Source organism: Scyliorhinus canicula, chromosome 4 (genome assembly GCF_902713615.1).
Source record: "Scyliorhinus canicula chromosome 4, sScyCan1.1, whole genome shotgun sequence".
NCBI classification, from domain to species: Eukaryota; Metazoa; Chordata; class Chondrichthyes; order Carcharhiniformes; family Scyliorhinidae; genus Scyliorhinus; species Scyliorhinus canicula.
The window spans coordinates 47,402,701-47,428,848 of NC_052149.1; the positions used below are offsets into that span (position 1 = coordinate 47,402,701).

Below are 26,148 nucleotides of genomic sequence, written 5' to 3' on the forward strand. Positions count from 1 at the left end.
TCATTAAGACTCAGTTCATAAGTGGCAGTAACATTTGTGACACACAAGTGCCAAGCAATGACATCTCCAACAAGAGAGAATCTAACCTTCTCCACTTGACATTCAGTAGCATTATCATCATTGAATTTCCCACCATCAACATCCTGGGAGGCCACAATTGACTTGAAACCTAACTAGACCAGCCATATAAATATTGTGGCTGCAAGAACTGAACAGTTGCTGGGAACACTGTGGCAAATAGTTCCCCCCAGACTCCCCAAAGCTTGTCCACAATCTACAAAGCAGTATGATGGAATCCACTTCACTTGCCAGGATGAGTGCAATTCATGGTACAATGAATCCTGCACAATCCAGGACAAAGCAACTCGCTTGATTGGACCGGTATTCCGTACTGTAAACAGTCATTACCTTCACCATCAGTGCACAGTGGCAGCAGTACCATCTACAAAATGCACTGTGTAGAACCTTAGTTAGGCCACACTTGGAGTATAGTGTTCAATTTTGGTGCCACACTACTAGAGGATTGTGGAGGTGTTAGAGAGGGTGCAGAAGAAATTTACCAGGATGTTGCCTGGTATGGAGGGCATTAGCTATGTGGAGACGTTGAATAAACATGGTTTGTTCTCACTGGAACAAAGGAGGTTGAGGGGAGACCCGATAGAGGTCTACAAAATTATGAGGGGCATAGACAGAGTGGATAGTCAGAGACTTTTCCCAGGGTAGAGGGGTCAATTACTAGGGGGCATAGGTTTAAGGTGCGAGTGGCAAGGTTTAGAGGAGATGTACGAGGCAAGTTTTTTTAGGTGGGTTGTGGATGCCTGGAACTCGCTGCCGGAGGAGGTGGTAGAAGCAGGGACGATAGTAATGTTTAAGGGGCATCTTGACAAATTGAATAGGATGGGAATAGAGGGATACGGACACCGGAAGTGTAGAAGATTTTAGTTTAGACGGGCAGCATGGTCAGCGCAGGCTTGGAGGGCTGAAGGGCCTGTTTCTGCGCTGTACTTTTCTTTGTTCTTTGATCTTTTTTGTTCACTGCAGCAACCACCATGGTCCTTCGACAGTACCTTCCAAGATGTGAGCTCTACGATCTTGAAGGGCAACGACTGCAGATGCATGAGAACACCACCACCTTCAAGTTCCCCTTCAAGCCACACACAATTCTGTCTTGAAACTATAATGCCAGTCCTTCGCTGTCACACATGGACTTCAGTGGTTCAAGAAGGCAGCTCACCACTTTCTCGAGGGCAATCAGGGATGGGTAATAAAGGCTGGCCTTGCCAACGACACCCATATCTCATGAAATAATTTTTTAAAATGTAAAGCTTGGTTCCAGCAGTGGAAATAAAATGAGCAGCTTAAAATTGAGTCTGCTCCGCCATTCAATCATGGCTAATATGTTTCTCATCCCCATTCTCCAGCTTTCTCCCCATAACTCCTGATCCCTTTATTAATCATGAACCTATCTATCTTGGCTGAAAGAGACACAGTGATTTGGCCTCCACAGCCTTCTGTGGCAACGAGTTCCACAGATTCACCACCCGCTGGCTGAATAAAGTCCGCCTCATCTCTGTTTAAAAGGATCGTCCCTTCAGCCTGAGGCTGTGCCCTCGAGTTCTATTTTTTCCTACAAGTGGAAACACCCTCTCCACGTTCATTTTATCTAGGCCTCTCCTTAGTCTGCAAGTTTCAATGAGATTCCCCCCCCAAAATCCTTCTAAACTCCAACGAGTACGGACCCAGAGTCCACAATCGCTCCTCATATGACAAGTCCTTCATTCTGGAGATTATTCTTGTCAACCTCCTCTGGCCTTGTCCAAGGCCAGCACATCCTTCCTGGTATACGGGCCCGGAACTGCTCACAATATTCCAAATGTGGTCTGACGAGAGCCTTATACAGCCTTAATAGTACGTCCTTGCTCTTGTATTCTAGCCCTCTCAACATGAATGCTAGCATTGCATTTGCCCTCCTAACTGATCCTGCATGTTAACATTAAGAGAATCCTGAACTCGGACTCCTAAGTCCCTTTGTGTTGCTGATTTCCAAAGCCGTTTCCCATTTAGAAAATAGTCTATGCCTCTTTTCTTCGTACCAAACTGCTTTTCTACATTGCATTCCATCTGCCACTTCTTTGCCCACTGTTCTTTCCAGGTCCTTCTGCAGCCTCCCTGCTTCCACAACACAACTTGTCATTCTACATATCTTTGTATCATCTGCAAACGTAACAACAATGCCCTCAGTTCCTTCCTCCAGATCATTAATGTATATCATGAGTAGTTGTGGTCCCAACACTGACCCCTGCGAAACACCACTAGCCACCTGTTGCTATCCTGAAAAAGACCCCTTTATCCCCACTCTTTGCCTTCTGCCAGTTAGCCAATCCTCTATCCATGCCAGTATCTTGATCCTAACACTATGGGCTCTTATATTTGGGGCAGCACGGTAGCATTGTGGATAGCACAATTGCTTCACAGCTCCAGGGTCCCAGGTTCGATTCCGGCTTAGGTCACTGTCTGTGCGGAGTCTGCACGTCCTCCCCGTGTGTGCGTGGGTTTCCTCCGGGTGCTCCGGTTTCCTCCCACAGTCCAAAGATGTGCAGGTTAGGTGGATTGGCCATAATAAATTGCCCTTAGTATCCAAAATTGCCCTTGGTGTCGGGTGGGGTTACTGGGTTATGGGGATAGGGTGGAGGTGTTGACCTTGGGTAGGGTGCTCTTTCCAAGAGCCGGTGCAGACTCAATGGGCTGAATGGCCTCCTTCTGCATTGTAAATTCTATGATAATCTATGATTATCGTATTTAGCAGCTTGCTTACGGCACCTTGTACAAGAAATCCAAAAAGGCCACATCCACTGGTTCTCCTTTGTCTAACTTCCTTGTTGCCTCAAAGAATTGTAACAAATTTGTCAGGCATGACCTCTTGACGAAGTCGTGCTGACTCAGTCCTATTTTACCATGTACTTCTAAGTACTCTGCAATTTCATCCTTAATAATAGACTCAAGTCTTACCAAGAGCCTAAGTCAAGCTAACCGGCCTATAATTTCCAGTCTTCTCCCTTCTTAAACAGCGGTGTTAAATTAGTCATTTTTCAGCCTTCTGGAACCCTCCCTGCCTCCAATCACCACCAAGGCCTCCACAATCTCCTCCGCTGTCTCCCCAGGGTATAGATTCTACACCTTCCGACCCTATATAGCTTTTTGCTATCGATTTTAAGTTCATTTATTACTAACAATGCCGCCCCCTCCCCCCCAAGTCATTACCATACCTCCCCAAGTTAATTGCAGAGTGAATTCTAGTACCAATGGCATTTGAAATATTATTTAACAATTTGGTTCAATGTCATTAAAAAGCTAATTGAGAAAATTTGCTGTCAAAAACATAATAAACAATTTTCAGCTGGTGGATGCTGTGCACAAAATCTTTTTATTTGTCCTTGGTGAGATATTCTCTTATTGTGCCCTTGTCTACCTGCACTCCCTCTTTAAAATATAATTGACACATTTGACTGCAGCATCACTAAATTCCGATTTTCATATAGACACACAAGGTTCTGTGAAAGGTTTCAGCTGAAAAGGTTTGAAAATATAACCTATTATCATTTTGATAACAACTGTTCAAATGCATCTGTGTGTGAAACTTTCTTTTTCATCTATATTCTCACTTTCTGCAGTGATGAGTTGTGCACATCTATGGCATTATACAGACCCTTGTCCCTAAAGAAAAGCGAGATGCAAACACTGTACATTCCCCCCACCCCCCGACGGAATTTATGCCGTACAACATTAACTTTCATCTGGTGGTGACAGTGTGTTACAGTTCACTCGAGGAGTCCAGTTTGTTGTGGCAACATGCACCTTTACGTTCATGGTGCAGTTCGGAGCGATGGATGGTGATGGTAGAGGCGCCAACTATCTTTTTAATGACATGGCTGTCTAGGAATCTTTCTCAGCCTTACCGTCTGCAATTAGTGCGTGTTGGAAAGATTCACAGATTGATACTCTACCTATTTAATGCACCTTCATTGGCCATTAGGTTCTGGATGAACAGCTCTGGCTCAGAGGTTGAGAAGCTTCCCACCTCACCACAAAACCTTCTAACTTGCACCCACATAGTATCTTTAATATAGAACAACATCCCAAAGTGTGACCAGGAGGAAATATAAGCCAAGCCAAATAAAGAGATAGTTAAGAGCTTGGTCAGATTGGTGGAATTTAAAGAGTGTCTTGCATGAGAAGATTGGAGGTGGAGATGTTTGGAAGAGAATTCCTTTTATGGTCTCAAGTTGTTGAACATATGGTGAATAATAGAAGGGCAAATGGATGGAGGGTACACTGGAAATTTTTTTTTTTTTTAAATATAATTTTTATTGGAATTTTTTACAGAAAATATAAAACATAACGACAAACAATGAAATGCAACAAAATAACCCATAATAACTGTAACACCCCCAGACCATATGTATCCCATCCCCCCAACCCCAACCCCAATGAACAACAAAAGAACTTAAAAATAAATTTAAATTAAATAAACAAACATAGTCATTGTCCGCCCCCCCCCCCCTTTTCCCTCCCCCTTCCCCCCCTCCCCCCCCGGGTTGCTGCTGCTACTGTCCCTGTACCCTATCGTTGAGCCAGAAAGTCGAGAAAAGGTTGCCACCGCCTAAAGAACCCTTGTACCGACCCTCTCAGGGCGAATTTGACCTTCTCGAGCTTAATGAAACCCGCCATGTCATTGATCCAGGTCTCCACGCTTGGGGGCCTCGCATCCTTCCATTGTAGCAAGATCCTTCGCCGGGCTACTAGGGACGCAAAGGCCAGCACACCGGCCTCTTTCGCCTCCTGCACTCCCGGCTCCACCCCAACCCCAAAAATCGCGAGTCCCCATCCTGGCTTCACCCTGGATCCCACCACCCTCGACACCGTCCTCGCCACTCCCTTCCAGAACTCCTCCAGTGCCGGGCATGCCCAGAACATATGGGCATGGTTCGCTGGACTCCCCGAGCACCTGACACACCTGTCTTCACCCCCAAAGAACCTACTCATCCTCGTCCCAGTCATGTGGGCCCGGTGCAGCACCTTGAATTGGATGAGGCTAAGCCGCGCACACGAGGAGGAAGAATTAACCCTCTCTAGAGCATCAGCCCATGTCCCGTCTTCGATCTGTTCCCCCAGTTCCCCCTCCCACTTAGCTTTCAGCTCCTCTACTGATGCCTCCTCCGCCTCCTGCATAACCTTGTAGATATCAGATATCTTCCCCTCTCCGACCCAGACCCCCGAAAGCACCCTGTCGCTCACCCCCCTCGCAGGAAGCGAAGGGAATCCCTCCACCTGCCGCCTAGCAAATGCCTTTACCTGCAGATACCTGAACATGTTCCCCGGGGGGAGCCCAAATTTCTCCTCCAACTCCCCCAGGCTCGCAAACCTCCCATCAATAAACAGGTCCCTCAGCTGTCTGATGCCCGCTCTGTGCCAACTCTGAAATCCCCCATCAATGTTGGTACACTGGAAAATTGAACAGCTATAATGGAATTGTAGGGCTGGGGAAGGCTACAGGGATAGGGAGGGCCCTACCTATGAAGATATCTAAATATGAGGTTGACTTTTGGGGGACCAGAAATTAGTGCACTGTCTGGAACGAACTGGCGTTTTTCCAAGACTGGTCTTCTGAAAACACCGCGGCCATGGAATGAATGAGAGGTAGAGCTGGGTGCTGACCAGGTCCAAATATCTCCAACTAATGTTGAATTAAGTTCCCTTTTTTGAGCAGAGGGCGACCACAATGATTGAAAGGATGAGCAGATGGGATTATGAGGATTGATTATTTAAATAGAGCATGCTCTCCCTGGAAAAGAACAAATTGAGAGATTCCGATTGCTGTTTTTAGGATTTGGAAGGGCTGGATAATGTTCACCATGCTAAGCTATTTCACCTTGTTCAGAACAGTAGACCCAGAGGACTCAGCCTGTGCTGATATGGGATAAATTCAGAACTAGTTTGCAGAAACAGTATTTCAATGAACAAGTGGCCATTGTACAGAACAGACTACATATGGAGAAATTGATTCATTCAAAAGCAAATTAATTAGGTTTCTTTCAGAAAATACCAAATTGGGATACAGTGTATGTATATTTTGAGATGCACCTCATGGCAAGGTGATTTTGGATCTATGGTTCCAAAGCTCTCCAACAATGGGTTTTTAATTGTCATTTCTAGGTCTCTGGTCGCCTCCAATTGATGGAGATTGATTCTGTGATTATTTCGGAAAGTGGTTGCCTGTCTTTGATCACTGTTATCATGGTGTCATGAACTGCCCACACGGTTGAAGGCAAACTAGAAGGACCTTTGCCTTTCTTCATCTGGCAATTCCTATGTTCTTAAATAAATGATTATCAAAATGAAATGATCATTATGGTTGGTTTTGTTCTGAGTGGAATTTTGAGACACGGGAACGAATAGTGTTCAGCTAGTGCTCTCCAACAGCAGCTTATCCACCATAGTATTTTCACAAATCTGTTGCAAGTTTAAAGTTCTGGTTCAAATGGCAGTGATTATAAATAAAGTAAGAATAAAATTTCATAACGGCTTTTCAAATGTCGCCCTCATTTCCTCTCGGCAATTAGCTGCACCATTTTAGGCCATGCAGGCAAACTTGCCGATCGTTGATTTACAATGTGACAGGAATTATCTTGAAACATTTCTTGTTTGAGACTCAGGTCTTTGCAAATCTGGAAGTGAAAATGATAATTAAATCCAGAATCCATTTTGCACAATTGTTTGCATGATAAATATGAAATTATTTTTTTAAAGCTAATGTTTTTAATGTTACTGCCAACAATTCTTCTGCCTTTTCAGTTATATTTATTGTGAGATCATCACCCTCTCCCCATAGTGATCATGTTACCAAACATTAACATTTTGCTGTTCTTATTTCGGAAAGTGGTTGCCTGTCTTTGATCACTGGCTGTATTTTTTTCAAATTGTTTTCCCTATCTTCTTGGTCACCCCTCTATAAGGAGCACCATTTCGCAAATTGAAAGGTCCCTTAAGTGTTCATATTTTTGCACCATGCTTCAAATTTTGATGATCTTTTTCCAATGATTGGTAGGATTTTTCCAATCCTACTAATCCCCTCCTCCTGATCCCCCGGGTGCACCACGAACAACTCGCTCTTGCCCAGGTTCAGCTTATACCCAGAGAAGCCCCCAAATTCACTAAGAATCCTTATCACCTCCGGCATCTCCCCCACCGGTACCGCCACATACAGCAACAGGTCGTCCGCATAAAGCAACACAACTGCAATGCAAGTTCAAAAGATTTTTTATTATATACTAGGTTGACTACTTTGCTCCTAGAGTACATAATATATCGATTTTTTTCTCTCAATGCTATCCCCTTGTGTTATTTCCCACGTGCCTATTCATAATAATTATTAGTGATGCCATAATAAAATGAAGTGTGTTTTTGAAAGTAGTAATCACCTCAGTCTGCTCCTCATCTAAACACTTATGTAGAGCCAAACTATGAACAATAAATTTTGTGGAAGTTTTAAAAAATGACTTGGCATAATTGCTTTCCACCGCCTGTAATCCACTTCACAGAATGATTTAGAACTGGTTAGCTAATTTTCCATTGAAGATATTAAATATGGAGTTTAATGGATTGACCTAATTTGAAGCTTCGAGATTTGTTTGCAATTATTTGATTGAACATAAAATACTTCATATAAAATCAGTTTGTCTTTAATGGGAATGGCTCCGTGGTCAAGTGCATTTTGTCATCCTACACTGAACAAGGATCAGTATCACACTAAAATTGCGAAACAATGCAAATACCCAGGTTGAAATAAGGATATAACATTTGCCTCAGTACCTCTGGATTAGAGGCAAAAGGTGGCAGGATTCTCCTGTACCAGGGTCTTCCTCAAATCTGGAATAAAGCTGACCGGCTACAGACATCCATTGACTGTAGTTTTACAATGCAAAATATTGTTTGCATTTGTGATGTATTTAAAGCAAGTTCTGTACTTTTTCCAGGCAATGTACTGCAATATATCAATATAAACTATTCATTCACTCATCATCCAATAACTATACAGCGACCGCGGGTTTGATTATGTTAAAATGATGCACAATCTGTTCACAGAATAGACATATTTTTCCTATATACGTCTGTAGTGGCAGTTTTAAACAAATATCACTATACTATAATTTAGCCAGATATGAAACACTCTCTACATTAAAGTTCGATTCGTATTAATAGTTATTCATACTCTTGGATGTCAATGTTGGAAAAATTGATCCTGACGACTGCACTTGTAACGACTAGTGTGAGAGAAGCAGACTCTGCTGTGCTATTGACAATCCCAAACTGGGATTGACACCTGCTGCTGTGTCACCGTTGCAGGTTCTGTGCACTGGTACTCATATCAGCTAACACTGCAATGGAATGCTGACCGCCAGTTTGTGGAATTAGTCGTGAGATTTCGGATGTGACTGGCATTGATATTTCCTAGCGAAAGACTGAGCTTTAGCTTGTCCTTATATTGCTTATTCTGCCCTGTCTACTTCTACTTGCTTTGGTTGCATTCTCTGCAAAGGCTCTTTTATTGGCCTTCCGGAGATTTCTATACCAAAAAACTGACCAATGTAGTCGTAATCTCATCAATATCACCTCTGTGCTGGTGGTCTGAGATGCTCAGGATTTGACAGTGGATGATAGCGTCATACAATTTGGTGTACATTATTATTTTGAGGATGGAATTTATAAAGCAGTCACATCTGATTGTGATAACATGCAAAGTTCATTTCCACATAGAAGGTTATGATAAATTTGTGCAATTTGTCCCAGAATAATTTAATAATAAGGTCTTTTAGTTACTTGAATATAAAATTGGTCTTCCTGATTTCTGATATGGTGTAGTGGTTCCCTGGGGTGAACCGATGCCATTACCTTTGTTTTCTTCAGGCTTATGGCAAGGACATACATTCTACCCATGTCAAATTGGTTAGTAATGAACTGCATGTCTTCCTAACCATGGATCTCCAGGGCGCAGTTATCTGTGAAATGTTCACACATGAGGTTGGTGGGATCTTGTGCAATAATCCATGTCCTGAAAATCGTGGTTGCAGTCCATAAAGAGCTTGTTCATCTTTCAGCAGGTAGATGGTTCATGTTTTTCGTGATCACAATCTTGAGATTGGGTTACAGCCCAGAATGCCTGCTTTTAGTCAGCTTTTGTTTTGGGCACCTCTGGTATACTCACTTGTTTTTAGATTATCAGTTGTTGATTATCATTGATAAATTAGTCATAGACGTTTATAGTGCAGAAAAGGACCTTCAGCCTGTTGCATCTGCGCCAGTCAAAAAAAACACAAGTGCACATCTAAATACTTCTTAAATTTATGAGGGTCTCTGCCTCCATCACCTTTTCAGGCAGTGGGATCCAGGCTCCCACCATCTTCTGGGTGAGATGGTTTTTCCTCCCATCCCCTCTAAAACTCCTGGCCCTCACCTTAAATCTATACCCCTTGGCCATTGATCCCTCTACCAAAGGGAAAAGTTTCTTCCTGCCTATCTATACCCCTCCTAATTTTATATATCTCAATCATGTTCCCCCTCCGTCTCTTCTCCTTGAAGGAAGACAACTTCAGTCTATCCCATCTCTCTTCATAGCTAAAACTCTCTAGCTCAGGCAACATCCAGGTAAATCTCCTCTGCACCCTTTCCAGTGCTATCACATTCCTCCTATAATGTGGATTCCAGAACTGCACACAATACCCTAGCTATGGCCGAACCAACGTTTTATACAGTTCTGGCATAACCTCCCAGCTCTTGAACTCTATACCTCGCTAATAAAGGCAAGTATACCATGTGCCTTCTTAACCACTGTATCCACCTGCCCTGCTACCTTAAGGGACCGGTGGACATACACACCAAAGTCCCTCTGATCCTCAATGCTTTTCAGGGTCCTGCCATTCATCATGTATTGCCTTGCCTGTTCTGCCGAAGTACAATACCTCACACTTGTCTGGGTTGAATTCCATTTGCCACTAATCAGCCCATAAGACTGGCTCATATATATCCTCCTGTAATTGAAGACTACCCCTCATTATTTACCATCCCATCAATTTTCGTATCATTTGCGAACTTACTGATCAACCCTCCTACAAACATATCCAAATAATTTACAGAAACCACAACCAGCAATGACCACAACAATGATCCCTTTGGGACCCCACAGGACACAGGTTTCCAGTCAGACAAATGCCCCTTGACCATCACCCTCTATTTCCTGCCACTCAGCCAATTCTGGATCCAATTTGCCAAATATCCATGGCTGTTACCTTCACTAACAGTGTCCCATGTGGGACCTTATCAAAGGCCATGTTTAAGTCTAAATGGTTCACGTCATGCATTGCCACCATCTACATACCTGGTCACCTCTTCAAAAAATTCAATCAGGGGGCAGCAAGGCGGTGCAGTGGTTAGCACTGCTACCTCATGCGCAGATCCTGGCCCCGAGTCACTATCCGTGTGTCGTTTGTGCATTCTCCCCATGTGTGTGTGGGTCTCACTCCCACAACCCGAAAAGATGTGCAGGATAGGTGAATTGACCACGCTAAATTGCCCCTTAATTGGAAAAAAGGAATTGGGTACTCTAAATCAAGTTGGTCAGACATTACCTTCCCTTAACAAAACCATGCTGACTATTCTTGATTAATCCCTGCATCTGCAAATTCAGATTAATTCCGTCTCATAAAATTTACAGTGCAGAAGGAGGCTATTCAGTCCATAAAGTCTCTACCAGCCCTTGGAAAGAGCACCCCACCCAGGCCCGCACCCCCACCCTATCCCTGTAACCGATTAACCCACCCAACCCAACCCAACCTTTTTGGACACTAAGGGCAATTTTGCATGGCCAATCCACCGAACCTGCAAATGTTTGGACAGTGGGAGGAAACCGGAGCACCCAGAGGAAACTCATGCAGACACAGGGAGAAAGTGCAAACTCTGCACAGACAGTGACCCAAGCTGGGAATCGAACCTGGGACCCTGGAGCTGTGGAGCAACTGTGCTAACCAGTATGCTAACATTCCCCCCATGATTACTTCCAATAGTTTCCCCCACTACTAAGGTTAGACTGACTGGCTTGTAGTTTCCTCGTTTCTCCCTTCCTCCCTTCTTGAATAATATTACCATATTGGCTATCCACCTGTCCTCTGACTCTCCTGTTGTTAGACAGGGATTGAAAATTATTGCCAGCGCCCCGCTTCCTTGCCTCATTCAACAACCTGGGATACATTTCATTTGATCCTGGAGACTTGTCTACTTTTAAGCAAGACAGACTACTTAGAACCTCCTTTTTGTCTATGCCAATTTCTTTAATTTTATCACAGTTCTTCTCCCTGATTTCTATTCCCCCTTGTCCCTTTCACTAGTAAGCACCGATACAAAGTATTCATTTAGAACCTTACCTATGTCCTCCTGCTCCACACACAAATTACCACAGTGGGACTTAACTCCATTTCAGTTCAGTAAGCCTCAAACCTCTGATAACCTCACCAGCATATGTCTGATCACTTTTTCCAAATGACGTGAGTGCAGAGTTATAACAGTGTTGTGCAGATCACCCCAATTTGACACCACACTCTAGCCTGACCAAAACAGCATGATCGGGATGTTGTGGAACTCCGGCTCCATTCTAGGCCCGTGGTGTGGCAAGTATTGATCCGAGGATGACCTTTCTTCTTGGAGTGGTACAGTTTCCTTGGATGAAACCTGATTTTTTAAAAATTCATTCAAGGGATGTGGGCTTTGCTAGCTAGGCCAGCATGTAATTGCTTTTGAGAGCCCTTGCTGGGCTGCCTTCTTGAACCGCTGCAGTTAACATGGTGCAAGTATTCCCACTGTGCTTTTAGGGAGGGAGTTCCAGAATTCTGACCCAGTGACAGTGAAGGAATGGTGATATGTTTTGAAGTCAGGATGGTGAGTGGCTTGGAGGCGAACTTCAAGTTGGTGGTGTTCCCGTGTGCCAGCTACCCTTGTCCTTCTAGATAGTAATGGTTGTGGGTTTAGAAGGTGCTGTTGAATGAGGCTTGGTGAGTTCCTACAGTGCATCTTGTAGACGGTGCACACTGCTGCTACTGTGTGTCGGTGATGGAGGGAGTGAATATTTTTGTATGGAGTGGCAGTCAAGCAGGCTGTTTTGTCCCAGATGGTGTTGAGCTTCTTGAGTGTTGTTGGAGCTGCCCTCATCCAGGCAAGTGGGAAATATTCCATCACATTCTTGACTTGTGCCTTGTAGGTGGTGTTTGGGCTTTGGGGAGTCGGGAGGTGAATTACTCGTTACAGGATTCCTAGCCTCTGACCTGTTCTTGTAGCCACAGTATTTAAATGGCAAGGCAGTTCAGTTTCTGGTCAATGGTAATCCCTCAGGCTGTTGATAGTGGGGGATTCAGCAATGGTAATGTAATGCTCTTGCTGCGCACGAGGGAGTGGTCAGCATCATAGTCAGTACTTTTTAGCTATGAGTGATGAGGAAATGTTTGAGGGTTGTACATATCGTGATGATCTAACTGGTCTCAGTGACATGATCTTGGATATCGCCAGGATTCCTTGTGGCAGAATTTGGTCTGGCAGGAGTTGTTAGCACAGTCACTGTTATATTACTCTTTGAACCAGCCGAGTTGATGAAATGATCAATAGTCTTCTTGTAAAGATTAACTAATTTATTGAGTAATATAAATAATATTTGCGAGTCCTTTGTACTCAATACTCAACTAATAAAAGAAATAAAATATAGTAAAGGTAACTAACTAATTATACAATGTAATATTGAAATAACTTATAACTTCTCTCTCTAGCTATTCTATGTCTTGTATGTTCATTCTCCTGAAGCACACTCTCTCCAAAAGAGCGGGAAAGTCTTTCTTATACCATCTCATAGTGAGACACCTAGTGTTGAATTGACTGTACTACTTTTACATACATTGATCATGTATTTTGATATACAGAGATTACTACAGTAACCACGTTACTCCAGCCAACTTGTTGATTACTTGGTGCCCTTTGCAAACCATGTGTTGAAGTTCCTAGAAGGTACAGTCACTTGGTGCTGGGAACGCTGCTCATGGCAGCATCGAATGCCTCATGGGATTGATTCTTGACATCTGCGGTGCAAGTAGATTTCGGGCCACAGATGCACATTGATATTAACTGGGCGGCACTTGCTGACGAACTAAGAGTAGGAAGTCTCTTAGCCTTCAGTGGGGGGAGGGGGATTGAATCATCACGAGTAGAGTGTTATGTTTTATTGTGAAACCCATTCCATGCTCATGTGTCGCATAGGATCATAGAATTTACAGTGCAGAAGGAGACCATTTGGCTCATCGAGTCCACAATGGCCCTTGGAAAGAGCACCCTACTAAGCCAACGTCTCCACCCTTCCCTCGTAACCCAGTAACCCCACCTAAACAACTGGACAACGAGGGGCAATTTAACATAGCCAATCCACCTAACCTGCACATCTTTGAACTGTGGGAGGAAACAGCAGCACCCAAAGGAAACCCACACAGACACTGGGAGAATGTGAAAACTCCACATAGACAGTTACCCTAGGCTGGAATTGTACTTGGAACCCTGGAGCCCTTGTACCACCATGCTGCTCAAGCATCAGAGCCCCACTCTCAGCATTGCTAGTATTGTCCAAAGGAAAAGAGAAACCCAGTACCGTTTGGTACCAGCTCTGCTGCAGGAGTTGCTGGAAAGCTGCCTGATGGATGATGAGTCCCGAGAGGACCCCACCCTGGATTTTCCTGCCAGGGTTCACTCACTTAGCCTTCATCTCTCCTGAGACACCCGCAAGGCATTGGGACTTATTACCCAGAGCTGGGGGTCAGGTTTGTTGGCACCAGGGCATAATCACATGCCGGAATTCCACATGTCTGGGCACCAGGCCTCCTCCAAACCTCCTGAACGTTAGCCTGGATCTGCGAGGTACCGAGTTTATGAATGTTGCCAGGAAGAGACAATATATCGGACTTGCTGATGAAGAGGCTTTGTACTGGTGGGAGAGGCTTAAACCCTTAGCTCTTTTTCTGCAGTAGCTATACTGCTCACCAGTGATGGGAACTGAAAACAGGAGATGTCAAGCAGACTGGCCACCAAGCACCACCCAGTACAGTGTTGCTGCAGATCTCTAAATATACCACTGATGATGTTGATCAACATGTTTGGACACCAATTCTTGTGCAGTAATTTTCTTCCACTTCACTATCAGTTGACTTAACCATGACTAGCACACTGACTGCCTGGAGGAATCATAGATGTGCATGAATCTTGTTTGTAGCTAATTGAACAATTTTATTTGCAGTCGAATTGTTCTGGTTTCTCTGCTGCTTATCACATGACAGGAGTGGATGCAAAATCAATTTGTTTTAAACTACACTCCTAACATCACAGTTGTGACAGGAAATGGATGTTTTTTCAGCAAGCCTCTGGCTACTGACCCTGAAAATCCATTAATGAGTCCAAATTTGGGATGGATGAGGTGTGTGGAGTGGTGGTGAAACGTCGAACCCTCCATTGTTGGAGCAACAGAGGGCCTCAGATTTTTGAGTTTTGCTATCTTTTTCATCAGTGCAATAGGTGTTGCTGAGAACACTGCTCTGCATTGAAATGAAATACTTGTTTTTGCATCTCTATGAATACTTCATGCGAAACTCCATTCTTGAGAATATAATTGTTTTGGAACTCTGAAAATCACGTTATGCACCCAAGATCAGCTGAAGCTTTGATTTCCACTTTAATTATCTTCATCTGAAGCAGTTTAAATAAAGATTCTGTAGCACTGTTTTGCACTAGCAAGTCTGGTGTTAACTTTAGCGTTGAAAATTTAGAAGGCTGAGAGATCACATCATTGAGCCACTGCTGTTTGGAACTTCACAATTGCAAAAAGAAATTCTTATTGAACAGGCTTTCATTCCGTGAACCCTATTGATTCTTGTCAACCAATATTTCAGGGAAAGAAAATGGCAGCAGTAAAGTGAGTGTCCATTCTGATTTCATTGGTTCTTAGCCATTTGGTGTAATGTAGATAATGTTGAGTTCAGTGCACCACACAAAAGCATAAACTTGAAAAGCAGTGCAGTTAACAGTTACCAAGTTGATTCACCTCACTAGTTCCAACACAAAATAAGGTGATTTCCATCACTTTGCTTTTCCATTTAATTCCTGATTTTCTTACTGTTTATTTGAACCCTCAGTCTTTTGGTAAAGCATTTAATTGAATCCATTAGTAAAGTTGCCATCATCCCAAATGACCATAGGCAGCTTTTCTCTTTTGAGAGGGAGAGCTGACTGGTGGTGGTTTAACCGGAGGATCACCACACCTTGGGGTGAGGGGCGGTTGAGAAAGCGGGACCTTCATGAATAACTTATTGAATTGAATCTAATACTGTTGTATACGTAGAATTACTTGTAACTGAACAAAATTATATTTTCGCCCACTGCTTACCAGACCATAAGGGTGGCACGGTAGCATAGTGGTTCGCACTGTTGCTTCACAGCACCAGGATCCCGGGTTCGATTCCCGCTTGGGCCACTGTCTGCGGAGTCTGCTCATTCTCCCTGTGTCTGCCTGGGTTTCCTCCGGGTACTCTGGTTTCCTCCAAGTCCAGAAGGACATGCTGTCAGATAATTTGGACATTTTGAATTCTCCTTCAGTGTACCCGAACAGGCGCCGGAGTGTGGCGACTAGGGGATTTTCACAGTAACTTCATTGCAGTGTTAATGTAAGCCTACTTGTGACAATAATAAAGATTATTATTATTAAGTTTTGAAATTATCTTAATGCTATCCAGTGGAGTTCTCTTAAGGAGACTAAATGTTTCTTCAGTGGTTAACGGGGAGAGATAATATGAAGTTTTGGATTAAGCAACCATCGTCTTGGATTCGGAACGCAATTGGTAGAAAAACTGGGACAGGTTGTTTTGATCCTTAAATGCGCTCTGTTAGCAAGTTCAGGATGGAGGAAGACCCCTCCAACGCAAGCCTGTTCTCTTGTTTGGAATGCTATTATGATTTTTAAAAATACAGTATTCATTACTTGCCTCAATAGTTATTTCATTCAGTTTGAGTCAAACAGCAGACAATTTGCCAAATTGGAGCCAATTTTGAGGAAGTGAGTAGGAAAAACTAAACAAGTAAAACAACCTCCAAGGGCACAGTCAATAAAATGTCTAACCTCCTGGCGGGGGTTAACAAAGAGTGTTGTCAGTCATCTGGTAGAACTGTATGTTGGAGAAACAGATGTATGTGTTGGATGTGCTCCAAAGAATGATGTCACATGTGTACATGCCTATTTGGATAGGAAATGGCTCTTGAGGCCTTTTCCTGCTTGGATTCTTGACTTGATTTTTAGCGTGTTTAACTACACAAGTTCAAGTGGGACAATTACATCAAATGTTGGGACACCTGATATGTTAGAGACAGAACAATCTCTACATCCAGTACATGTTTATATAATGCACTAACCCGTTAAGTTATTTTTAGAATAGTTTTTGTGTGTTATGCATGCTTTCCTTTCCTTATCCCCATCCCATCTCTCACAAGATTGGCTTTGTACTTCAGGGCAGCACGGTAGCACAAGTGGATAGCACAGTGGCTTCACAGCGCTAGGGTCCCAGTTTCGATTCCCCACTGGGTTACTATCTGTGCGGAGTCTGCACATTTCCCCGTGTCAGCGTGGGTTTCCTCCCGGGTGCTCCGGTTTCCACCCACAGTCCAAAAGATGTGCAGGTTATGGCCATGATAAATTGCCTTTAGTGACCAAAAAGGTTAGGAGGGGTTATTGGGTTACAGGGATAGGGTGGAAGTGAGGGCTTAAGTGGGTCGGTGTAGACTCGATGGGCCGAATGGCCTCCTTCTGCACTGTATATTCTATATTCTGAGATGGTACATTCGTTTCAATAGCTGTTATTGCTATGATTCTAAATGGCTTTTTAAATAAATTTAGAGTGCCCAATTATTTTTTTTCCAATTAAGGGGTAATTTAGCGTGCCCAATGCACCTAACCTGCACATCATTGGGTTGTGGGGATGAGACCCATGCAGACACAGGGAGAATGTGCAAGCTTAACACAGACAGTGACCCAGGGCCGAGGTCGAACCCGGGCCCTCAGCACCGTAGGCAGCAGAGCTAGCTATTGTGCCACCCTGACTCTGGGCTTTGAATGAAATTTAAGTGAATAATTGGTTAGTTACAAAATAAATTATGTTAATGTCCTAATATCATAAAATCTTGTGAAGAAATACAGTTTTGTTTGCCTTCTAATTCTGTTTTTCATTATATTAGGAATTTGTGTCAAAGTTTAATTGGCTTTGTACTGATGATTTTAATTTTAGAAGTGTTCATAAGACTGCTTAAAGAGTAAAGGTGTTTGAGGAATACATTTTAAAAACATATCTTCATTTTAGAAAAGAAAATAATAATCTGGTCACCTTTTTGATGTATTGCAGTTTACTGCCTACCGCTCAAAGGTTTTTTGGGGTGGAGATCCTTCAGTCACCTCTGACTCGCTGTTTGGCCACTCCAGTCCAGTCATTGGCCATTGGGATGTGCCTCTGTACATTCTGGAGTAGTGCCTTCAGAAACAACAAGCAGGGAAGTGACTTAAACCTAGTCTCACACTCAGCTCGGGCGTCATACAGTTTGTGGGTTATTAGCTCTAGGTGATGACAGTTGATTCGCAATGTGAGCTTTACACTGAATTTGCTTGTTGAAAATCCTGCCTGCCAAGTTTGTATTATGATTTCCTTGGGTCAGGAGGTGGTCTGGCCTTTTAGAAGTTCTGTCATTGCTGTTTACGATGAAACTGAGCTCAGTCAGGCAATGTCACCAAAATATCAAAATACATTTTTCCTCTTAAATGGAGGAGCTATTTGAACAAAATAAATACTTGTTGGACTTTCTTGCGTGTTTAAATAATTGAAATAAAATAGCCTGTTTAAAATTAAATTCGGACTATAAAAGTGGAAACTTGGGCTGACCAAGAAAGGTGCTCCATTAAGTGGAGTTACTAGCTTTACTTACTGTTTCCCTCAGAAAAATGTAGTTAGTTTCCTTTGACTTATTAAAGAGGTTCTTGTGGACTTCATTTGCAATATGAAATTGTTCACTCAGATTTGCTAAAATAGTAACTCTGGTAAATATTTAGCAAGTTGTTGTTATAACTGCGAATTACACTACACTTGTGACAAAAGAAGTATGGAATGAATGTAATTTTGAACCAAAGGTAGAGGGAGGTTTTCTCAGCAGCGTGAGATGCTGAACTGTATAATGTATGCAAATTTCTCTGCCCTGTCTGTGGTTGGTTGGCTGCCTCGCTGACTGCATTCAGTTGCTTTCAACAGCAGATGGAGAGGAAGTGCTACTGAGCTCTGGATCTGCCACATAACAAACGGACAAATGCTTGCCGTAACGGAGCAAGATTTATGAATTGAACACTTTGTTCACACTGGATTTGTGCTGCATTTTACTCCAATGAATCATGGAGCTGTTTTCCAGGGACTTCTGTGAGATTGCCTCATAAATATCCTAGTAATATCATTAGGACAGTCACCTTATGGCTTGACTTTGAGACTGGAGAAGAGAGGGAGAGGTTTTTTTGTTCTGATGGAAGATGTAAATTCAAAAGACAGATTAGGCTGGCATGTGAGGGGAGATGTTTGACCTCATGCTGAAGTGGGCTCTGATTGTGGCCATAACTCTCACACGAGAAGAGCTGTTGGCTATCTGCCGGGTCTGCAATTCATATAAAGACTGCCAGTTCAGAGGAGCTGCAGAATTGAAATAGCCCCGGCAGCTACGCTGGTGATGAATAGGTGAATGAATTCCTGCGTCGTCTGAACACATACGTCTCAGCTACTTAAAACAGGAAACAATCTCTCCATGGGTGACAGGTACACTACCAACCTCTGAGCAGCTCAGACTGCCGTCAAACAGAAAAACGCAGAGATTCATGTTGCACAGTCTGCAAAAGAAAATTGGTGTCCTTATGAAATGAGAAATGAAGTGCAGTGGCTCTGCCTGCTTTGACAAGTGACAAATAGGACACTGTACTTTCTTGATGGTCGCTACTGATGTGAGAGACAACAGGTTAAGTGTTAATACAATTCACACAAGTCTGCAATTGGAATGCACAGCAAAATTTAATTTGAACGGACATCATGGATGATTCAAGTATTTTGAGGCGGAGAGGACTGCAGGTAAGATTGTTGAGTGGGGGGGGGGGGGGGCAGAAATAACAGCAAATACTTTTAGATATTGATGTCAAGCAAGTTTGTCAATAAGCTGGTGTCACCATTGTGGGGTGCAGGCTTGTTTTTTTAAAGCTCTGCTGAGTTTTTTGGGGAGTGCTTTGTCCAGAATTTTTGAATGTTCATCTCTCACCTGGTGAGGTATTGGAGAGCCACTTGTACTTAAAATTATTAACAATTATTAATTTCTTGTATGCCTTTTAAAAAAAAGAAGAAGAACCCTGTAAAAGTACTTGCGTTTATTGCCTCAAAATTGTTGATTAACCATGGCAGACGAATGACAGATAACCTCTGTAGTTTCCAGCGCTTTTGTGTGTTTGTTACTGAATTGTCTCCAGCCCTGTGCTGCACTTTGCCTTGTTGCATTCAGGGTTTGCCAGTTATGTTCATGCTAGCTAGACCTTGTAGCTATTGTTGGCATTTGTGCGTCATCCAATTATATATTTAGATTGCATTGTAATTAATTCAACCATTTGAATAGATGAAGGTAATCAGAAAAGCTCCAATGTGATGCTTTGCCTGACTGGGGGGTGGGGGGATATGGTTCTGAATTTTTTGCCCAAGTGCAATTTATTTTTGTATGCAAAGCTAAGTAGCGAATGTTGACTGGCTGGTGGACTGTGGAGGTTATCACAATTGGTTTTGATTCAGTCCTTGTCTGACAACCACAGTGTCTGATTTCCCTACCTTAAGAATTGGTTCGTGCAGTGCAGTGGCCCACCATGCCTGACTAAATATTGGGAAGGTTATTTCACAGAGGGTTAGGTTAATTAGAACATAAGCTGCTTGATTTCACCCCCACCCCAATTTTAAACAATAGACTTGACATTCTATGTTTTTAATAAAGAATTGAAATTGGAAATAGGCACACCTCGCCTTAGTTTAAAATATGTAAAACCAATTTTCTGTAACTGATGATAGCTGAATTTGGGAAAAGAAAACAAAACTAAAGTATACTTAATTTTGTGAGCAGGTCGCTATTGACCATTCAAGAAACATAATTTTTTCCATATATAACATTTCTATTTTCTACAAAAACAGGTTTCTTCATGTTAGCATAGAGATGCACTACCATGCTGATATTTATCCAACTAAATATTGGGAAGACCAAAACCATTGTTTTTCATCCCCACTAGTAAATCAGTTTCTGAGCCATCGATTCCATCCCTCGCACTGGCAATTCTCTGGTTCTGAACCAGATTATTTGTAACCTTGACAAAGGACATTTGTCCTTGAACTGAGCTTCTGATCACATATTCACACCATAACCAAGGCTACCTCTGCAATGCCCTCAACTCTGCATCTACGTTAGCTCATTTGCTGCTGAATTCTTCATCCATCCATTTCCCCCCCCAATTATTCCAATAATTTTCTGGCCAACCTCCCAGTTTAGATCCTTCACAAAACAGAGCTCACCCAAAGCTGTTCATCCATCACCCTCTGCTTGCTGCCCTACACTGGCTCCTACTTAACTTAATATCTTTGATTTGAAAACTCTCATCTCTGTATACAATCCCTCATAGCCCCCGTACATTATCTCTGTTAACTCCATCCAGCCCTACAGAAGAATCACTCAGATCTCTGTGCTCCCCCAATTCTGCATTTTTGCACACTATTTTAATCGCTCCACTGTTGGCAGCCATGTTTCAGCAGCCATGGCCCTAAGCTCTGGAGTTTGCTGCCTACACCTCTCTGCCATTCTACCTCTTCTTCTAAAAGCCCACTGCTTTGACAGAACTTTTGGTTATCTATCCTAATAGCTCCTTAAGTGACTTGATGTGAAGTAGATCCAGGCCAGATGATGAAGTATGAAAAGTATGATCCAGCATTACAGATCTCCGCCTCGAACTACCCGCACAGTATCTGAGCTGACACTCTTTATACATTACTCTTTTGAGCATAACAATTAAACTAAATAATTAATTAAAGAAAACAAAAAGACCCCTCCTTAAAGGGACACTGTAATAAAAGCACATCTTCAACGGAGATATTTTTTTCCATATATAACATTTTTATTTTCTACAAAAACAGGTTTCTTCATGTTAGCATAGAGATGCACTACCATGCTGATATTTATCCAACTAAATATTGGGAAGACCAAAACCATTGTCTTTCGTCCCCACTAGTATATCAGTTTCTGAGCCATTTCTCCAGCTGCTGTGGTGCCCACCATTTACTTGGGCATAAATAAAGACACAGAAGAGAGACAGACAGTTGGGTCTCATGACTGTCTGCACAGCCCGCAGCCTGGACTTGTAATGGTGACCGTGGCCAGATCTAGGGGCAGATCAACAAAGTCCTCCGATTTGCCCACACCCCCACACACTATTTAATTTGTATTCCTTTTGAGGAGTACTGCAACAAAAAGACAAAACCGCTGAAGGAAACTTAGCAAATCAAATTAAAATTTTGTTTTGGAGACTAATGATCCACTCCAGCCCCCGGATAATGGAAGGCCTCACGTGTACCAATGGACACTGTGTGGTCCTTTTCCAGGGACACACAGGCATGAAGGTAGCTGCGGAAGATAGGCAAACAGTTGGGCAGGATGCCCACTCAGCCGCCTGCTGTCTGGACCTAAAATGGACACCATGGCCAGGCACAGGAGCAAACACGTGAGGAGGCCCTCCGATTTGCCTGCTTGCAGCCCCCCCCCCCCCCCCCCCCCCCCCTTCCCCACATGGCTTTTCACTGATTGACTAATTGTCAGCCCCTTAAAGGGGCACTGTAACAGAAAACTAAGGAAACCTATCGAAAAATCAGAATGGTGTTCCCAGGGCTGATGATGTGCTGCAGCCCCCGCGCTGCTCACTGGTTGCAGAAGGCCTCAAGTGCCCTGGTGGTCACAGTTTGCTCCCTCCCCTGGGACATGCGGACATCAATGTAGCCATGAAGTAGAGGCAGGGTTTAACTGCTCCACCTCCATGGCTGGCTGCTTGGACCTGTAAATGGCCTGGCTCAGGAGCAGACCCACGAGGAGGTCTTCCGATTTGCCTGCCTTCACCCCTCCCACTGCCCATGACCTTCTTTATTCGAACCCAGGTCCCCAGAGTATCACCCTGGGTCTCTGGATTCCGAGTTCAGTGATAACACCACAACACCGCTATTGACTTTCTTTTTATGTGTTCTCCAGCCTTAATCAAACAATGGCCATCACCTGAATCAACCAATCATTGACATCAATGAAACGCTCCATGCATTTGAAATTGTGATGTTTCACTAGTAAAAAGTAAAGTCACTATGGTCCCAGATGACCATAGGCTGCTTTGCCCTTTGAAGGGGAGAACTGACTGGTGGTGATTTAACCTGCGGATCACCACCCCTCAGGTGAGGGGCAAGGTTGAGAAGGCAGAACCTTCATGAATATCCTCAGCAATTGAACCCCCACTGGTTAGCTTTTCACTGCATTACGAACCAGCTGTCCAGCCAACTGATCTAAACCGCCCCCTCTAGTTTCACGGAAGTAGATGGGGAGAACCTATTTCCACTTGCAGGGAGCTCAATAACCAGAGGAAACAGATTTATGGTGATTGAGAAAAATTCCAGGGGAGATTAATTTCTTTTCAATGCAGGTTGTTATGATCTGCAATGAAGTGAAAGGGCGCTGGACGCAGATTCAAAAGTATATTTCAAAATGAAGTTGGACACCAGCATGTTTATATGAAAGGAAAAGTATGCTGGTCTGCAGGGTCAAAGTAGAAGAATGAGACTACATTAAGTAGAGTTTGCTCTTCTTCCGCTACCAATGGTGGAAGGGAGGTGGATGACAACTTAGTATTGCATCATTTTATATAATTGATGAAAAAAAGGCGTTTGTATCCTGCCTCAATAACAATTGGAAAAAATATTAACCATATTTCCTCATAGCCATATCATCACGCTATTGAGCTCAAAAATATATAGCTTTGCTTTTAGAATTTATGATATGCGCCTGATTTTGTTGAAGGGTCCAAATGTAAGAGCTGATTTATTGGGATAAACTAAACAACTGAGAGGCGCCTTTGATGATTTTGACATTCCCATTATCACATGAATGTGTTACATGGTGATCGGCAGGTAAAGATAAAATCGCCATAGTCCCAGATGACCATAGACTGTTTTTCCCTTTGAGGGGGGGAGCTGACTGGTATTGATTTAACCTGTCGGTTAAACAGGGAACATGCATTTGAAATTGTGAAGTTTCACTAGTAAAAAGGGGAACAGAGGGAAGTAGATCCTTGGAAAATAGGCGACAGGTTTAGATAAAGGATCTGGATCAGCGCAGCCTGGGTGGGCCGAAGGGCCTGTTCCAGTGCTGTAACTTTCTTTGTTCTTTGTTCTTTGTTCTTGAGGGTCACCACTCCGGGCGAGGGGCAAGGTTGAGATGAATAACCTCAGCCGGTACAGGAATTGAACCCATGCTGCTGGCCTTGCTCTGTATTATGACCAGCTGTCTTGCCAAGTGAGCTCAATTACCCTCTTTCTAATTCAGTTAAATGAGGTAAATTATAACATTCCTACTCGCATTTCACCTGAGACCAGCTCATTTAGTACGACCAAGAATAAAATCTGGCGAAATTTGCTTTTCTATCTGAGGAGTTGCCCTGATTGTTTTAAAAGTCCAAGACATTATGGTTATTTACTTAGAACTGCCATAGAAGGAGGAAAGCATGTTTGTTGTGTAAAATATATTATTCTTTAAAAAAAATAAATTTAGAGTACCTAATGTTTTTTTCCAATTAAGGGGCAATTTAGCGTGGCCCATGCAGACATGGGGAGAACGTGCAAACTCCACATGGACACTTTCAAAAAAGGTTTTCCTTTTAAAAAATATTTTTATTGGTATTTCACTTAACAGTAACAGAGGTAACAAGAAAAGAAGAGAGAAAATCTAAACTGGGTTTCTCGTAAAGTATCGCCCATACATAGATTTGAACGGCCAGCCTCGGGGCCCTTCCTTGTCACCATTGCTGTGACTGGGGCTCCTGCGCCGGATAGTACTTACATTTGTGCAACAATGTTCGATTTTCAGATCCGTCTGCCAGGTTTCACTGGAGTCACTGTTGTTTAGCGGTGGGAGTCGTTTCTCGTTTCCCCCTTCTGTATCCTGGTGTGTTTGGGGTCTCCCCCCTCATTTGTCTGTAGCCTTCATTCCGTTTGTGGGGGTGGGAAGTCCCCCTCCCCCCTTGGTCTTTAGGCCTTCATGAGGGGTTGGTCTGCTTGTTACCCCTGTTTTTCCTCGTATATGGACCCCCCCCCCCCCCCCCCCCCCCCCCCCACCACCACCACCAAACCTGAACTGGCCATTGGTTGCAAACAGGTCTGTGAATAAGTTGTGAATTTGCTCCACGTGGTGTGGAGCCTCTGTTCAGACCCTCTTATTTTTGAATTTGATTTTTTTTCCAGCCTCAGGGAATCGGCCAGGTCTGTGAGCCATTCCGAGGCCTGGCACGGTGCTGCCGATTTCCATCCTAGCAGAAGACTATTATTCCTCCTTCAAAGTTACAAAGCCAATGCAAGGAGTGGCCAGGGCAAGCCCTTAATCTATCTCCTTGCTGCAAAAAATAATTCAAATTCAAATTAAATGCAATTCATGGTTGCCACAAAAGAGACATGCTAGATCCAAGCTGACAAGAGCAGGCATTACATCTGATCTCTGGCTTGGTCCTATGCTTGATCTTAGCCAAAAGGCCGAGAAGCAAATATATTCCATTAATCTGCAGAATGGTAACATAATTAATGTATATAAATCACCGATGTGGTCCTGCTTGGAGTACTGAGTACGGCACACAATGGTAAGGGTATCTGACATCAGAAAGGATGCAACACACAAATTGACACCTTGATCTAGGTTGTGAAGAGCTATGGAAGCTGCAGGTTTTTTGTTGCATTAAAGGCATCATATTGAATAGGTTCAAAATTATTCGGAGTGTACATAAATTAAAGCAGAATCTCAATGAAAAATTCTAATCTGACGAAGGTGATAGACTCAAACTCCAATGAGGGAAGGGGAGTATATGGTTTAGATTTAATTATGTTGCATATTGAGGGATGCTGCATCTTCACTTGCAGAAGAAATGTTAATCCTATGCCCCGTCTGCTCTTTCACATTGAGGTAAAATATCCCATGGCAATATTTTAAAAAAGAGCAGGGTTGTTCTCTCTGGTGCTCTGGCCAACATTTACCCCTCAACCAATATCACTAGTAAAATGATTATGTATTGGTTATATTATAAGTGACTGCCACATTTATTGCATTACAACAGTGACTAAGCTTCAGAACTACCACATTGAGTATAAAGTGCTTTGGGAATTCCTGAATTAATGATAGGCACTAAATAACTACAACTCCTAGATTTAAATACTGCTTAAGAAAATTGTGCAGGTCAGCAGTTGTGCTAAATTGTTTACGGAATGTTGATATGTAGCAGATTAAAGTATGAGAGCGAGTAAATTTATAGTCTTTTCACAACTTTGGGACCAGCCGGGTGGATTGCAGTCAACTCTTCTGGTTTTGTAAGTCCCTATGTTTCCAATGCCCGTAGTGGATCCGAAATGAAATGAAAAAAATGAAAATCGCTTATTGTCACAAGTAGACTTCAAATGAAGTTACTGTGAAAAGCCCCTAGTCGCCACATTCCGGCACCTGTTCGTGGAGGCTGGTACGGGAATTGAACCGTGCCTTGGTCTGCTTTAAAATTCAGCTCTTTAGCCCTGTGCTAAACAAGCCCATTGCTATTCTTCCCAAAAGGTTGCTATTCGATCATCATGAATTTGTGAGTAGGGAGGGGAAAATAGTGCAATTACTGTTTCTTATCTAATTGCCATTGTTGTGTGCTTAATTTCTCTTTAA

The 26,148-nt window shown here is 43.1% G+C and overlaps 1 protein-coding gene and 1 pseudogene across 5 annotated transcripts in view; one reads left to right on the forward strand and one right to left on the reverse strand.

Annotated features, from left to right (window-relative positions):
* Nucleotides 1–26,148, forward strand: part of mast2 (microtubule associated serine/threonine kinase 2) — a 524,270-nt gene that overhangs the window by 143,145 nt on the left and 354,977 nt on the right. Inside the window, exon 1 of one of the 5 annotated variants that reach the window (XM_038794194.1) lies at nt 18,413–19,265. The exons of the other annotated variants lie outside the window; for them this stretch is intronic. Within the exon in view, the coding sequence (XP_038650122.1) occupies nt 19,227–19,265 (39 nt within the window). The 5' untranslated portion in view covers nt 18,413–19,226. Of the gene's footprint in view, nt 1–18,412; nt 19,266–26,148 lie in introns of those variants that run through there. 5 annotated transcript variants of the gene reach the window in all.
* Nucleotides 24,771–24,998, reverse strand: LOC119965524 (annotated as a pseudogene).